Source organism: Mustela putorius, unplaced genomic scaffold (genome assembly GCF_011764305.1).
Source record: "Mustela putorius furo isolate JIRA1106 unplaced genomic scaffold, ASM1176430v1.1 tig00003962_pilon_pilon_pilon, whole genome shotgun sequence".
In the NCBI taxonomy this organism is placed as follows: Eukaryota; Metazoa; Chordata; class Mammalia; order Carnivora; family Mustelidae; genus Mustela; species Mustela putorius.
In genome coordinates, this window is record NW_025422106.1 from 3,109,453 (window position 1) to 3,124,638 (window position 15,186).

The 15,186-nt window shown below is 49.6% G+C and overlaps 1 protein-coding gene across 7 annotated transcripts in view; it reads right to left on the bottom strand.

Annotated features, from left to right (window-relative positions):
* TTLL6 (tubulin tyrosine ligase like 6) overlaps positions 1-13,462 on the bottom strand; it is a 34,735-nt gene extending 21,273 nt beyond the window's left edge. For 3 of the 7 annotated variants that reach the window (XM_045070385.1, XM_045070390.1, XM_045070389.1), the window contains exons 1-5: positions 4,660-4,700; positions 3,628-3,746; positions 3,356-3,486; positions 1,672-1,828; positions 616-759 (exon numbers count right to left, since the gene is read on the bottom strand). In XM_045070385.1, the coding sequence (XP_044926320.1) occupies positions 616-759; positions 1,672-1,828; positions 3,356-3,486; positions 3,628-3,648 (453 nt within the window). In that variant the 5' untranslated portion in view covers positions 3,649-3,746; positions 4,660-4,700. Of the gene's footprint in view, positions 1-615; positions 760-1,671; positions 1,829-3,355; positions 3,487-3,627; positions 4,630-4,659; positions 5,161-6,264; positions 6,484-8,738; positions 8,835-10,603; positions 10,684-13,159 lie in introns of those variants that run through there. The other 4 variants (XM_013062670.2, XM_004764753.3, XM_045070387.1 and 1 more) reach the window with 4 other exon arrangements.
* Between the last annotated feature and the right edge of the window lie 1,724 nt (positions 13,463-15,186).

Genomic DNA, 15,186 nt, shown 5'->3' on the forward strand with positions numbered 1-15,186 from the left:
CCCTCCCCTGTGGCCTCTGGGGCTTAAAGAGAAGGAAAAGAGAGGGACCGCCTTGGGGCCTAAACTGGTAAAACAGGAAGTAATATGGTAGCCTTCAGCCTGGGGTAGAAGAGAGTCTAGCTACTCGCAAGATTGAGGGTTCACTGCCCAAGGGACATTTCAGGAATCCTGGGGGGTCAAAGAGTGAAGGATGGGAGTGGGGGAGAGACGGGGGTTCGCCCATGACCTTCTCTCCTCACGCATCAGAGATCTGAGGCACCGGCTTTGCAGAAGGGAGACCTGGCCACGAGTCGCAGCCTCATCTCTTCCCAGTTCTTGACTTTGGACAAGTTCCTCAAACTCTTTTTTGAGTTTTCATGAGGAAATGAAAATGAGTTTTCATGAGGAAATGAAAATGAGCTTTCATTTCCTCATCTGTAAAATGGAGATCATAATCTCTGCTTCTGAGGGCTCCTGAGAGGGCTAAAGGAAAGCACATCTGGACGTCCGCAACCTGGCACATAGTAAGTGTTCAACAAATGACGGCCACATCCACAGTGCCTGGAGAATGTGGACTGAAGTGGGATTTTTCATCCCGCTAAGGAAGAGGGGGCAGGGCCTATCCCTGGAGCTCACCACGTTGTCTGGGCTGGGATGGCAGTAGGAGCTGGTGGCGAAGCGTGCCAGGCCTTCGTTGTACACAAAAATCCTGAGAGGGTCACAGGAGGTCATCAGCACATAAATCCGTAGGTCAAACTTGAACCCATCAATGATAAAGGGCTGCAAGGAGGGAAGAGAAGGCATAGAAGCCTCAGACTTGAAGATTAGTACCTTGGCTTGGTTTTGCCTGGTACTACAGAATACAGTTTGGGCTGAGGGGAAGAAGACAAGGGGACTTGACCTGTGGGAGTCACTAAACCCCGCTGTGCCTCGGTTTCCTACAGCACAAGTAACCACCTCCCAGAGATCTCTGGGCAACCAAGCAAAGTAACATTAAAAAGTTCTGTGATGGGGCGCCTGGGTGGCTCAGTGGGTGAAGTCTGCCTTTGGCTCAGGTCATGATGCCAGGGTCATGGGATCGAGCCCTGCACTGGGCTTTCTACTCAGTGAGGACCATGCTTCTCCCTCTCCCTCTGCTGCTCCCCCACTCTCTCTCTTTCCCAAATAAATAAGTAATTTTTTTTTTAGAAAAATTAAAAGTCCCGTGATGAAGGACATGTTATCACCATCTAGGGCTGTGTTACATGGCAGTTCGGCAAGAGAGTGTTCCTGCAGAGCTAACCAGCCCTTCTCAGTCCATGCACACTTCCAGAGGGCTCCCTCCCTGCAGTGGGTTCTGCCACTATGACCTCTGACCACCAGCCACAGAGCAAACCCGGTTACCATGATCCCTCCAGGACTACTGCCTTCTCCCAAATGAAGTTGGGCATCCACAGGCCAACAGTGTCCTCCAGGGGTCATCTGCTAGAGGTGACAGGCCCAGCCAAGTAAGGCCAGACCAGCTACAAGGGTACAAGGGTGACTGATGCTCTGGGCCAGACACATGTCACATCCCTGTTAGAAGGCCTGGTCTGACAACTTTCAAGGCTAAAGACAGGATATGGCTTTGCCCCCGTCACCTCATTTCCCATGGTGTGGCAGAGCTAGAAGGTTGCTGTGGGCGAGAAAGAAATGATCACCATGAAGAAGTACCTTTGAAATATAGAGTTGACAGATCATATCTTCGCCTGGCTTGATATCTTTCACCGTCCGGGTGATGAATATACCTCTCCCTTGGCAGCCCGAATCCGGCTTACAAATGAATGTCTTATTTTTTCTTGACCTGCTGTAGTTCTGCAAATCTCCCCAGCTACCAGAGCAGCAGGGAGGGAATGAGAGACACCTTTAGCGGGGGGAGCAATGAAAAGGAACACTAGGTCTTTATTAAAACAAAACCAGTAACAACAACAAGAAACCACTAAAGCTATCTAATGCGGCAAAACTCTAGAGTCAACAGACACATGTTGGGAGATCTGGCAATAGAAGAGACAGCCATGCACGCACACATGTGGCGGAGAGAGGGTGGGCTTTGGAGGAAACTCAGGCCTGGATTTAAACCCAGGTGACGCCACTCACCAGCCGTGTCACCCTGTGCAAGGACTTGACCTCTTTAAGCCTCACTTCCATCATCTATACACTGAGGATGAGGACACCTCTCTTGTCTGGAGGTTAATCACGTCACAGAATGCAGGCAAGTTTTCTGATACATGCGACATGCACCATGAAGGTAGCTGTGACCCAAGGATTTTGGCTTTCTGGGTTTGCAGATAAGAGATGTGGAGTTCAGCCCGGACAGGTTGTATGACCTTGGATCAACCAGTCTCCTCCCCTGCTCTAGGCTTCAGGTCTTCCCAGGGAACACCTCCACTCCAGCCAGAGTATCATGGCACAACTACTCTCCTTGAACACACCCTGAAGACACTATCTTCAGAAGAAAGAAACCAACTTAATGCATTCTGAATCTCAGTCTTGCTACACTTCTTGTCTTGCATTGCAACTCATCGGCATGGTGACCACTGGCGAACTCACTTCAAGGCAGTGTTCCTCAGTGGCCACTAAAATCTGGAGGTGCCCGTTGGTCTGAAAGCAAACATGTTTCCTTCTAAGTTGCTACTAAGTCTTGAAAGTTGTTCCGGACAAGCTAGGGAAGTCTGGGGATCCTGGAGCTCTTGGTTTGGAAAAGTACTGGGCATAGAGGACAGAGTGGGATTCTCACCATGTGAAAAGAATTCCAGTGGCAATGCCTCTCTGTCCCCTTGTCCTTATCCCAAAGACCAGACCCAGGTCACGTCTGTGTCATCTCACCTTTGCTCTGTTTCTTGGTGGTGGGACCCAGAGCATTTTCTGTACTAATGCCTGGATGCCCGATTTTAAGATGGATAAAGTGAGAAAGGAGACAGGGAAAGGTTGGCTGCCATTCCTGATCCTGCCAGAGACCAGAGGTCAGGCGTCCCTCCCTGCTCCTAATCTGGGCACTAACCACTACCCAACTCCATCCAGAAGTGCTCACAGTCCTTAAAAATTCAGAAACTGCACAGTTAAAAGGTTGGAACAAGTTCAAAATCAACAGCTTTCAGGGTCAGAACAAATTCTCATCCCAACTGCAGGTGCAGGATCCAAGGCACCCAGCCCTGAAATGTCATCTCATTTTTTATAGCAGAGCCTGGTGTTCTGTTCTCTCAACCTTGGACACACCCTTTATGCCTTCTCTTCCTGAAAAGGAGAGAGAGACGGGGAGATCCTTTGGGAAGAGAAAGCAGCACTGGGGAATCTGGAACAAGAGGGAAACATAAATTGGGGGTGGGTAGTGTGGAAGGGAATACAGGTGGGCGCTCACTCGGCAGGAAGACACCAGGTCCTAGGGAAAAAGTGGAAATCCTTAGGGAACAGCTTCAACATACGGCTCATATTCCTGGCCAGCAAGTCCTTGCGGCAGATTTCACTCATCCCTGGGAAGTGATTGATTTTCTGCAAAGGAAGCCAGAATTCATGAACAATGGCGTCCACCGGAGTACCCATGAGATGCCCTCAGGGGACAGTCCTAAAATTGGGGGCCCACTGGGTAGATACCAGACTTATACTGAGGACTGGCTCTGCCCCGGATAATACCTGGTAACTTTTCATTTCCATCACCCTCTCCAGCGACACCGAGTAGTCCGTCCAGTAGAGAGTCCAGTCATTGGTCTCTCCTCCTTCTCGAAGGCCATATCGCTGAGCTGCCCTGCGCACTGCCACGGAGTTGGAAAAAGGAAGGCCTGTTAGCCCAGGGAGTGGGGGAGGAGCATGGGGTAGGGAGGTTATGTTTCTCGTTTCTCTGAGACGGTGTGCTGGAGAGAGATGCCTCAGCTCGTTGAGCCTGGAAGCCATCTTGCCTGGTCTGAACGCACCATTGCCAAGAAAGGAACAACAAGAGCCATTGAGGCATTCGGCCAATACCCAGTGAGCCCCACAGAAGGCTCTCTGGGAAGAATGTTTTACCCGCCCTGGCTTCCCCTTGCCAGGAAGTAGGCTTCTGGCTCTCCTCCAAACACCAAGCACAGAATGTTCAGGGAATATAAACTAATCCTTAACATCAGTCAGAGCCAAGCTTAATTAGGAAGGTAAACTGACAGGAAAAAAAAAAGTATACGATGCATTTCAAAATCACATATATGCTATCGCATCCTTCTTCCCCTGTCCCTGTTAGCATTGGTAACACAATTCAAATGCCTTCAAGGGCCTGAGAGAGAAGAAGTGCCAGTGACCCAGGGGAGTCAGCACCAGCCTAAAACATTCAAACTTAAAATAGGTCGAATGAATACTCTGTTCCACAACTCAGTGTAGGTCTGTAGGTCGTCTTCTGTCTGTGGACTGCCAGTCTCTAACTCGTGCTCTAACAAGAAGCAACAGCTGTCTTCTCTACAATCAGATTCCCAAATCACCCTGGAGAGGAGCTATACACACACACACCACTGGGGCCAAATCCCGTATTTCCTTGGAATGAGATCCCCAACTTCCTCAAATAGTTAATTGAGGACAGAGACAATGGGATGTAGAAACACCCCCATTTCATTCTCAAGAATACACAAGAATGACCCTTCCCAACCCTTTGGGGTAATCCACTGGGTCCCCATCGTGGATCCCTTGAACGCAGGTGCTCACCGCTCTCATACCGGCAGGTGGAGAGATTGATCACCAATCATCTGGAAAAGAGAAAAAAAAGAAAGCAAGACAGAGACAGACACGCTTGCCAGAACGGAGGACCACACCCAGGGGCTGCACGAGATCCATCCTGCCATAGGAAGCCTGGTCTGACTACCCCGGCGACTGAAGACACAGATCCCAGGGGTGGCAGAGGGGCGGAAGACATGGACTGTACCAGGATCCTGCCCACAGAGGCAGAAATTCTGTATTGTGGTTGTAACGAATTCTGCTTCCGCTTTATATGAACATTATCACCTCCTCAAATCCTTTTACTCCAGCGGCCCGTCAGGAACAGGAAGCGAAAATCTTTTGGGCCAAATTACTTCATGGTCTCCCTCCTCTTGCCCCCCACTAAGAGAAGTAGTGAGTTAGAAAGTGGACAAGGGACGCCTGGGTGGCTCAGTCGGTAAGCGTCTGCCTTCAGCTTGGGCCATGATCCCAGGATTCTGGGATCAAGTCCCCCCTCCGGCTCCCGGCTTAGCAGGAAGCCTGCTTTTCCCTCTCCCTCAGCTGCTCCCCTGCTTGTGTTCCCTCTATCACTGTGTCTCTCTCTGTCAAATAAATAAATAAAATCTTGAAGGAAGGAAAGAAAGAAAGGAATGAAGGAAGGAAGGAAGAAAGGGGGAGGACAAGCTTTCTAGTATCAGTGAATCTGAGGAGTGACTTGTTGTCCCCAAATGGAGACATGTCCCTGAATGTAATGGAATAGTAAATAGGAACCAGAATGCAGAAGCCACAGGCAGATCCTAAGAAGTGAGCGTCAGTTTCACTATTTTCAAAATGTACTAAGTTGGGCACCCGAGTGGCTCAGTTGGTTGAGTGGTTGCCTTTGGCTCAGGTCGAGATCCCGGAGTCCTGGGCTCCCTGCTTGGTGGGGAGTCTGCTTCTACCTCTGACCTTCCCTCCTCCCACGCTCTCTTTCTCTCTCATTCTCTCTCTCAAATAAATAAATAAATAAAATCTTAAATAAAATAAAATGTACTAAGTTCCCAGGGCAATAAGCACTTCCTTAAAACAAGAAAATTGTCTTTCCCCACACAATTTTTTAAAAAAGCAAGCATTCTAAACACAAATAGAATGAAGATTAGAACAAGGTATGGTTTGAGATTACACACATCGTATTTGATTCTATAAAACAGATCACTGGGGTGCCTGAGGGGCTCAGGCAGTTAAGTGTCTGCCTCTGGCTCAGGTCATGATCCCAAGGTCCTGGGATGGATCCTGCACTGGGGAGTGGGGGAGGGGGTGGGGGGTGTTCCATGCTCAGCAGAAAATCTGCTTCTCCCTCTGCCTGCCACTACCCCTGTTTGTGCTCTCTCTCTCTGACAAATAAGCATGATTATTCCTCCATAATCATAATAAATAAAATCTTTGAACAATCAATCAGTTAATCAAACTGATCACCAGGTAGATTCTTCTCACAAGAACTGAAGGGGGTGTGATTTTGAAGACCCCAGGACACAACATCTCTTTAACCTCTCATCAGTGGCCAAAGTCCCCTCCCCTCCAGGTCCCTTCTGCTCCCAACAACACAAATCCCCATTCTCATCTTTCAATCCTAACCTCTTTTTCTTCCTCTTCTTGCCTTGCTGCTGAGTGTTCTGAAGCCCCTCTTGCCCCCCAGCATTCTCGCTCACGAAAGCCAGGGTGACGCTTTCTTTCGGATCTTCTTGGGAACTGTCCTCCCGCTCTTCAGAGTCTGCCCCTTCTTCGCCTTCTAAAGGCAGGCACTGGAGCATCTCCCCAGGCTGGGAAGTGGCTCTGGGGAAATCCCCGAGTACCCTGGGGAGACAGCAGAGGGAGCAGCAGTTACTCTGATCCACCTGCAGGGGGACCCCCTCCCTTGCTCATGTGGGTGGTAGACCCAGTCCAAGACCAGGCACCATCGCCCTTTAGAAAATGCCACCCCACCTCCAGGGTTGGTACAAGCTCAGGGAGAGAGAGCTGATTCCACCTTTTGTCCTTGGGGACGCTGACCTTGGAGACTCACTCAGCCAACCCTGGCTTTAGCTTTTGCTCTCCTGGGATTTTCAGGAGCAAGCTGAGATGCTATGCATGGCACCAGCTGGTAAACAATCTTATTAAAGTGAGTGAGTGTCTGGAGACGGCCTCAGAACCAAGCCCTAAGCCTTCCCAACCGAGGGGGGGAGTCCCACAGGGTACAGATGGGGTGCTCTGAGGAGGTCTGTTAACTGTTTAGACGCTACGCAGAACCTCCCACGCCCAGCCTGTTGTTGATGGTGAAGACAACGGTCACTCACGGAGTTCAAGGTCAATGCATAGCTGACTGAACACAGTTCAAGCCCAGGGCCAGACGGAGACCTTCAGAGATCTCACACACAGCAAAGGTACAGGTGTCTCCCGCACCATGTGATTCAACACAAAAACAAAACCAGATGGCAAAAGACCAATAAGGAGGTCCAGCAAAGTTCTTGTTCCTCCCCCATTCCAAGGATGACTTCTTTATCGTTTGCTTGAAATTTCAAATATCAAATTCTTTTCATGGTTTTTAATGCTCCTGCTTCAGTAGTCCTTAGGAATATGCTTCGTGTGCCTTTGGCTAGCCCAGAACAGTCCAGATCCAATGAACTACTCCATCTCCTTCACATCTGAGGCTCCTATGACCATAAAGCCAACTTTCTGGGGCTCCTCCTCCTCTTTACCTCCCAAACCTGGCCAGCCTCCTCACCATGGCAACCCCTGCCCTTTGATGCCTTTGCCACTTACTACCTGCTCTTCCCTCATCAAGTCTTTGCTTTTAAAAAAAGATAGTAATATCTTTATGATAATTTATTACAATGAAATCATAAAACAACAAAAGGGAGTTTAGAAAAGGATAGGGTGGGAAGTCACCTGTGGCTTTTCTACCCTGGAAGAGCAACTTTGCTCCTTTTGCATATTCTCTTTGATTCTTAATTTCTAAGCATGATTATTCCTCCATAATCATAACAATAATATAGAAACCATTTTCTATCTGCTTTCCTACACACACACACACACTTAATATCATATCAGAAACATCCTTTCGGTGGTGACAAAGTTTACATGTTTCCAGTGTTTCACGGCTGTGTAATAACACCGCACTGAAGGAATGTGTCTGAATTTGACCAACCATTGCCCTATTGTTGGCCATGTAAGTTGCTTCCAATTTTGCTATTACAGTAATAGCTCTGAAATGCACACTTTCATGTATAGAGGGCCTTTTACCTCTTGAGGATTATTTTACCTAAAATAATATCCAGAATGAGGAATTACTAGGTTAATGTAAAAATTATATAGCTTCTGGCTTTATCGATCGATCTATCTTATTTATATCTATCTATCTATCTATCTTATTTATACTGCCATGTTGTTTCTCAGAGGGACTCCAACAATCAGGATTACCACCATACATGATAACAGCAGGCCCAGCAGGGCCACACAATCTCATGGGATTTCCTCCACGCCCGCACTTGCTAATTCTCACCAACATTTTGTACCTTATGAGTCATGTTTTTAACATTACTGCACCCTTCTATGCGTCTCTGCCCCTTTCCCAAACCAAAATTGGGGACTGGAGGGCTCTAACGTGGAGGCTACCTAGAAATAACGTAATCATAAGCCTTTATGTGAGTGTACTTCTTTATATTTTTCAGAGAATTACCCTGTACACCGTCAGTCACACTGAATGTTCACAGCCATCGCCAAGAGGAAGGGCAACCAAGAGTCATCATGGGTTTCTCTCTTGCTCAGGAGGGCTGCCACTTACAGCCAACCCCCTTTATGGTGACACCCAGGCAGGGGGCAAAAGAGTTGTATGCAGCACAACAAACCAATGACACCTGGCCCTTTTGAGTCCGTTTTCCCAGTGACCAGGCACATTCTCGTTCAAGAGCACCAAGGTGCCTGAAATCTTGACCTTGAGCTACTCCCTCGATTCCAGGTAAATGGCCACTTCCACTCCCCTAGCCCTCTACAAGTGGTTTCTGTTTACCAAGCCCTGGAGGAGTGGCTCCATTTACCCAAAGGTTAATGTTAACGAAGGAGAGAAAACTGACCCTGAATTTGGCCTCTGGAGCTGCGAATTGTCTCTGCTCTTTCTTGAGTCGCTGCCCAAGTTGTAAGAACAAGTCATGGCTGCTGCTGTTTGTCTGCTTCAGAGAGAAAAACAACAGGAAAAGGATCAGACTCTGCCGACTCTTGCATGACGAGAGAGCCCCAGGCACAGAGACCAAAGAGTTGAGCCCATGTACTTCTCAAGGAACTGGTCCCCGCAGCATACTTACATACCTTCCCCCGGATTCTATGCTGTCCATGACATGAGATCCACATGAATGGTACCCAAGCTGGGCACAAGACGGTAGAGAGCAGTCAATGCCATGTGCATCTCTTTTGGCTTTGCCTTTGGCCCCCTAGCTTTCTCTTTCCCCAGTCCTCTCATTCTTGTTCCATCCCCAATGCTAAATCCCCACTGACTTCTCTCAAAGGCTCCTAACAGGGAATCTCTTGCTCCAGGTTTGCTGGGGTGGGAGTTGGGGGGCTGGGGGATTGCGGGAGTTAGTCCGCAGAAACGTTCACTTGGCCCACCACTGTGTGTCCTTGTTGTAGTTTTAAATAGAAGTAGTTGCCAACAACCAGACAATGTAGATTTCTCATAAAAATCCAGACTTCCACTTCTTTGGGGAAAGTAGGGCCCCATTGCTTCATGCCAGCAATCCACAGAGCCAAGTCATGGCTCCTTCTTTGGGTACTTTCCAGTCTGCCCCAATTCCATCCCAATGGTCTCCCTGATCCTGGAGCCAAGCCACAGCTGTCCTGGTGCTACCCCTTTCCTTACAGTAGCATTAAGAGAGAGGCCGGATCACTTCTCTCCTTCAGGACAGAGGCCCAGCCTCATGGACCCCTGGTTTGAGCTGTCCTCCTTTAACACATCTCTGGCCCCCAAGTGGCAATGAGTTAACGCAAAAGCTGCTTGCCCCAGAACCTCTCAGGTCTCCTCCGACTCCACCAGCCTTCTCTTTGCTAGTCTCAGCAGCCACTCACTCCCTGCTAACCCGGGGGTCCCCAACTACTCTCCTGCCCAACAATTTCATTGTCAAAAGCAGCCTTGAGGAATCAGAGGAGGAGAGGCACTAAATTTTAAGGACAAAGCCTAAGGAGAAGACAAAAGGGTGAAATGGGTCATGTTTTTAACATTACTGCACCCTTCTATGCGTCTCTGCCCCTTTCCCAAACCAAAATTGGGGACTGGAGGGCTCTAACGTGGAGGCTATCTAGAAATAACGTAATCATAAGGGCTGCCAGCATCCCAAGCCATACACATACCCTGTCTAAGGGCCTCTGCAGTCAGAGAAGTGACATTTATTTATTATTTATTTATTTAAAAAATAGATTCCATGCCCAGCGTGGGGCACAACGTGGGACCTGAACTCACAACCCTAAAATCAAGACCTGAGCTGAGATCAAGAGTCAGATGCTCAACCAACTGAGCCATGCCAGCGAAGCATCTGATTCTTAGATCCAGCTCATGGCTTGACCTCAGGATCATGAGTTCAAGCCCAGTGTTTGCCCCACACTGGGTGTAGAGCCTACTTAGGAAAAAAAAAAAAAAAGAATCAGATGCTTAAGCAAATGGGCCACCCAGACACCCCCAAAGATGTGATGTTAAATCCTTGCTAAGAGGCAGCTGAAGTTTCCTTCCATTTTAGTGTGGGCTTTGATCTTGGATCTTCCAAGCCAGACAAAGCCGACCAAACCCTGGTCAGACAGCATGAAAATGTACTTCGTTGGCCACCAGGGGGAGGAAATGAGCCTTAGGATGGCTTCAAGCAAACACATCGCAGGTTATTTGGAAAACCTCAAAGGAGGAACCCTATTTCATTTCCAGCTCTGAAGGACTCTACAGGTCAACTACACTTCTTACCTCCTAGAGGTGCTGCAGAGCGTGAAAAATATTTAGGGTTTTCTTTTGCAAGGCTGAATTCAAATACAGGTGCCAAGAAACTGGAGGAAAGAATCATTTGGAGGTTGATTAAAAACAGAGAATAGAGCATGTTAAAAGTTTTTGTTTAAAGTTTTAGCTGAGTTTTCTCCCCTGAACTTCAGAGCCTGGATCTTGTTTTTGTTTCTGTTTTTGTTTTTAAGATTTTATTTATTTACTTGACAGAGAGACAGTGAGAGAAGAAACACAAGCAGGGGGAGTGGGAGAGGGAGAAGCAGGCTTCCCGCTGAGCAGGGAGCCTGATGTGGGACTTGATTCCAGGACCTTGCGATCATGACCAGAGCCGAATGCCCACGCTTAATGACTGAGCCACCCAGGCACCCCAGAGCCTGGACCTTTCTTTCAGTCTGTAGCCCTATACATGGCACCGAAGAGCTATCCTACTGTGTCTGTTGAGGGCTTCCTTCTCTTCTCACGAATAATATATTTTCCTGCACCTCCTCGCCTTTTCATCTTTTGGTTCTCATTCCCCTACCAGAAGCATCCCTCAGAAGGCTTCCAGTGGCCAACTCTTGGAAAAGGTCAAAGTAGATGGGGGGAGAAGGTGTAGAGGTAAGAACTCCGGATCTTGCTTCCGGCTTTGCTTCTTTGACTTTGTATGCCATAAGAAGCCAAGTATACCTCCTCCCTTATCTCCTATCTTTTTTTTCTTTTTTTTTTTTTTTTAGAATAGCTGATGTACAAGGTTACATTAGTTTCAGGCGTACCCTGATTCCATGTCTTTTCTGTGATTACAGGACCACTAGGAAGATAAAAACTTGACATCTAGGGGCGCCTGGGCGCCTGGGTGGCTCAGTGGGTTAAGCCGCTGCCTTCGGCTCGGGTCATGATCTCAGGGTCTTGGGATCGAGTCCTGCATCCGGCTCTCTGCTCAGCAGGGAGCCTGCTTCCTCCTCTCTCTCTGCCTGACTCTCTGCCTACTTGTAATCTCTCTCTGTCAAATAAATAAATAAAATCTTTAAAAAAAAAAAAAAAAAAACTTGACATCTAGAAAAGTGCTTTGAGCTTGAATGTAGGCCAGATAAGTTAAGATGCTTTTTATGACCTTTTGGCTTTCCATTCTAGCCACCTTTGAACTTTCAGTACAGGGACTGAATAGGTTCTTAGCAAGACATGGACTAACAAGGGAGGGATGGGGGAACTCAGTTGCTCAAGGAATGAGCCAGTAAGAAGTGCTGAGAATGACTCGCCTCATTCCCTGGAAACACTAAGAATCTTGTGGACTCAGATGACATTTTTTATTCTGCTAAAAATGGAGAGCAATGGGGCATCTAGGTGGCTCAGTGGGTTAAAGCCTCTGCCTTCAGCTCAGGTCATAATCTCAGGGTCCCGGGATCAAGCCCCACACCAGACTCTCTGCTCCTTGGGGAGCCTGCTTCCCCCCACACCTCTCTGCCTGCCTCTCTGCCTACTTGTGATCTCTGTCTGTCAAATAAATAAATAAATAATAAAATCTTAAAAATACATATATATATATAAAATAGAACAGTAGGGTTGGTGCACCTATTAAATAACTTCTTGAGGTGCCTGGCACAGGCTGGGTCTTAGTAAACGTTAGCTCTCTTCCACGTGGTCCCCAGATGTAAGTTACATTTTCCCTACTATTCCAATCCCAAAGGAGAACATTCCTCAAACCTAGAAGAATTCTCCTTCAGAAGATGAGAAATAGTTGTGCCTGGGTGGGTCGGTGGTTAAGAGTCTGCCTCCGGATGGGTCATGATCCCAGAGTCTTGGGATCGAGTCCCACATCGTGCTCCCTGCTCTGCTGAAGCCTGCTTCTCTCTCTTCCTCTCCCACTCTCCCTGCCTGTACTCCCTTCTCTTCCTGTGTCTCTATCAAATGAATAAATAATTTTTTTTAAAGGAGGTGATAAAGAATACTGGAAGGGGGAGGGGGGCTGGAAAGGAGAGGTAGGAATATTTGCAGAGAGCTGCGCTGGCTATTCAAAACAGAAATGTCTCTCTGAAAGATTTCTCCAGACAAAGGAAGAAAGGTGATGGGGAGAAGGACCCAGGGATAGGGAAGCAGGAGGCAGAGAGAGTTTTGTGATTCCCAGGGATCTCTGGTATCCACGGAACAGCTCCCCGGGCACCGGGTTTGGGAAATCGGGGGGGGGGGGGGGGGGGGGGGGGGCAGGAAGTGAGGGACAGGAGGGAATATGGAACTAGGGAAAGAAGAGTTGGCGTGTGAACAAGATCTTGGCATCATCGGAGTCTTGAGGAGGAGAAAGGGAACGAGGGTCTTTCAGAGGTGAACGCGAGGATGGGGCTGGGAAGAGACGAGCTACCCCGCCAAGGGAGGACAGGGACCGGGAGGGTGAGTGGCTTTGGAGGTAGAGCGCCACTGGGGAGGGCGGAAGGGGTAACCCTGGGGAACTGGGCTTTGAGGGGGGTTGGGGGTACGACGGACCCGGTTTTCGGCGGGGAGACACTAGAAGGCCACGATCTAGGGCCAGCACCGAGCTTGGGGGGCTCTTACCCGCGATTCCTACTCCCGGCTCTTGCCCGGGCTCTGCTGCCCGTACCGCTGGCAACTACACCTGCGGGGCCCCTCCTCAAAAGATTAAGGAGACACGCTCCCATTGGCTGCTCGACAACCCGCGCACCCAACCCTCGCTCCTCCTAACTTGGGGTGCGCCCAGCCCTCTTGTATTTGCATATAGGGCTTTCTAGGTCGTCGATTGGCCCCAGCGGTAGGCTGCCGTGCCCCCACCTCCCGAATCCAATTAACCGCCCGGCTCTCTGAGAGGGCAGCGCCCGAGGTTGTCCCGGGAGACGCGGAGGACGCTTGGCCCGCGCTCCCAGCGCTCGCGGGCCCCACTACCCGCAGCCCCGCGGGGGTCCCCGCCCTCCCCCGCCCGCGCCGTCTGGGCGTCGTGCGCAGGCGCAGCCGGAGCCCCAGGGCCCAGCGGACTCGAACCGCGGTCTTCAGAAGTTGCAGCTGCTACGGAGGGGTCGGCGGTTGGGTTTCGCTGAGCCGGGCCGCTCTGTATCCAGGCCCTCGCGGGAGGGTAAATAACCGAAACCAGGACCGGGGGAAAGCCCTGCAAAGAGCACGGGATTGAGACCCCAGTCAAGACCTCAGGCACATGTGTCATCCAACCTCTCTGGGCTCAGCGTCTCTAACAGTAAAGTAGCTAATCGTAAACCTGCCAATGAACCTCGTTGGCTTCTTAAATCATGACATCTCAAAGAGTGGGAAGCCTGGCCCAAGAGAGAGAGGGCCGCCCAGAGCTCTGGGGTCTTGGCTTCTCCCAGCGACATTTTGGCTGTCGTCTGGCAGGTAGGGAATCTGGATTCAAATAATGTAGTTTCCTTCCGTTTCCACCTGTCTAAGCCCAGACCGATGCGTGCCAGGCTGCCTGCAAAGGACTGACAGCTGGTAGACCTGGTTTTGCCTGGGTTAGTTCGGGATTGGTGAAAAAGGATCGGTTTAAAATTCCTGAACCACAGTGTTTTTAGGAAACTCTCTTAGGGATCGAGTCAAAGATTCTTGTTGCCCATATATCCATCCCTCTCGTTCTGGAGATTTCCAGATGCTTGAATTGATGCTGCGGGAATGTATAATTACAACAGTCAGCTGGCCCTCTGGCTCATACATACCCTAAACCCTGTGGGAAATCTCCAGGCAGGCAGGCTCTGTCCTTGGACATATGGACAGGCCAAAAATTGTGTAAACAAATTTCACTAGGGGCCCATTTTGAAGCCCTAACTCCCACCCCTTAGAAAAGGGATATATGTTAAACCTTTATGCCTAGCTATTTGGACAGGTTCTCACTACTGAGTGCTCTCCTATGCAGAGAAATAAACTGTTGCCTTTTGGACCCAAGTTGGAGGATGTTTTCCTGCCAGCACAGGACACTGCCCTTTTACCTGCTATGTGCCTGGACAGGCAAAGTCATGGCTTAGCCCCCAGCAGAATGAAAGTCTGGTTCAAGATGCTTAAATAGACCCTGGAGGGCCTGAGGTGGATCTTGCAGTCCTTCTGCTGCTCTTCCAGAAACCTCTCTGCCATCTTATCCTCTTCCTCTTCCCTCTTCCCCCTTCCCTCCAGGTGGCCCTGGGCTATCTTGCCCTGCCCCCTCTCCAGGGCCTAGCAGGCCCAGGTGACTGTCATCAACCCGCCCAGAGCAGATGCTTCCCTAGAACCAACTGTCCCAGCTCTTTTCCCCTCCCCCACCCCGCCCCTTTCTTTCCCCAGTGTCCTACCAATCTGCCCTGCCAAGCTCCTGCTTCGGTCTCGGGTCCCTCTGGAGCGATATTGTGATGGAAATGAGGGAAAGGATGCAGGACGGAGCCGCAAAGATTTACAGCTTCCAGAGGGTTTCCATTAAAATCCCTGACAACTGGTTATTTATGAGAGGGTTGGCGGCAGCGGGAGTTAATAGGCCAGAGGCTGGCACCCCTGTCCTTTCAGGGGTGATGACGGGAACAAACACGGGATGAACCATAGACCTGTCCTCAATGGAGAGCAAAGCCGGCTTCGACCCTGTCAGGCATCCCCTC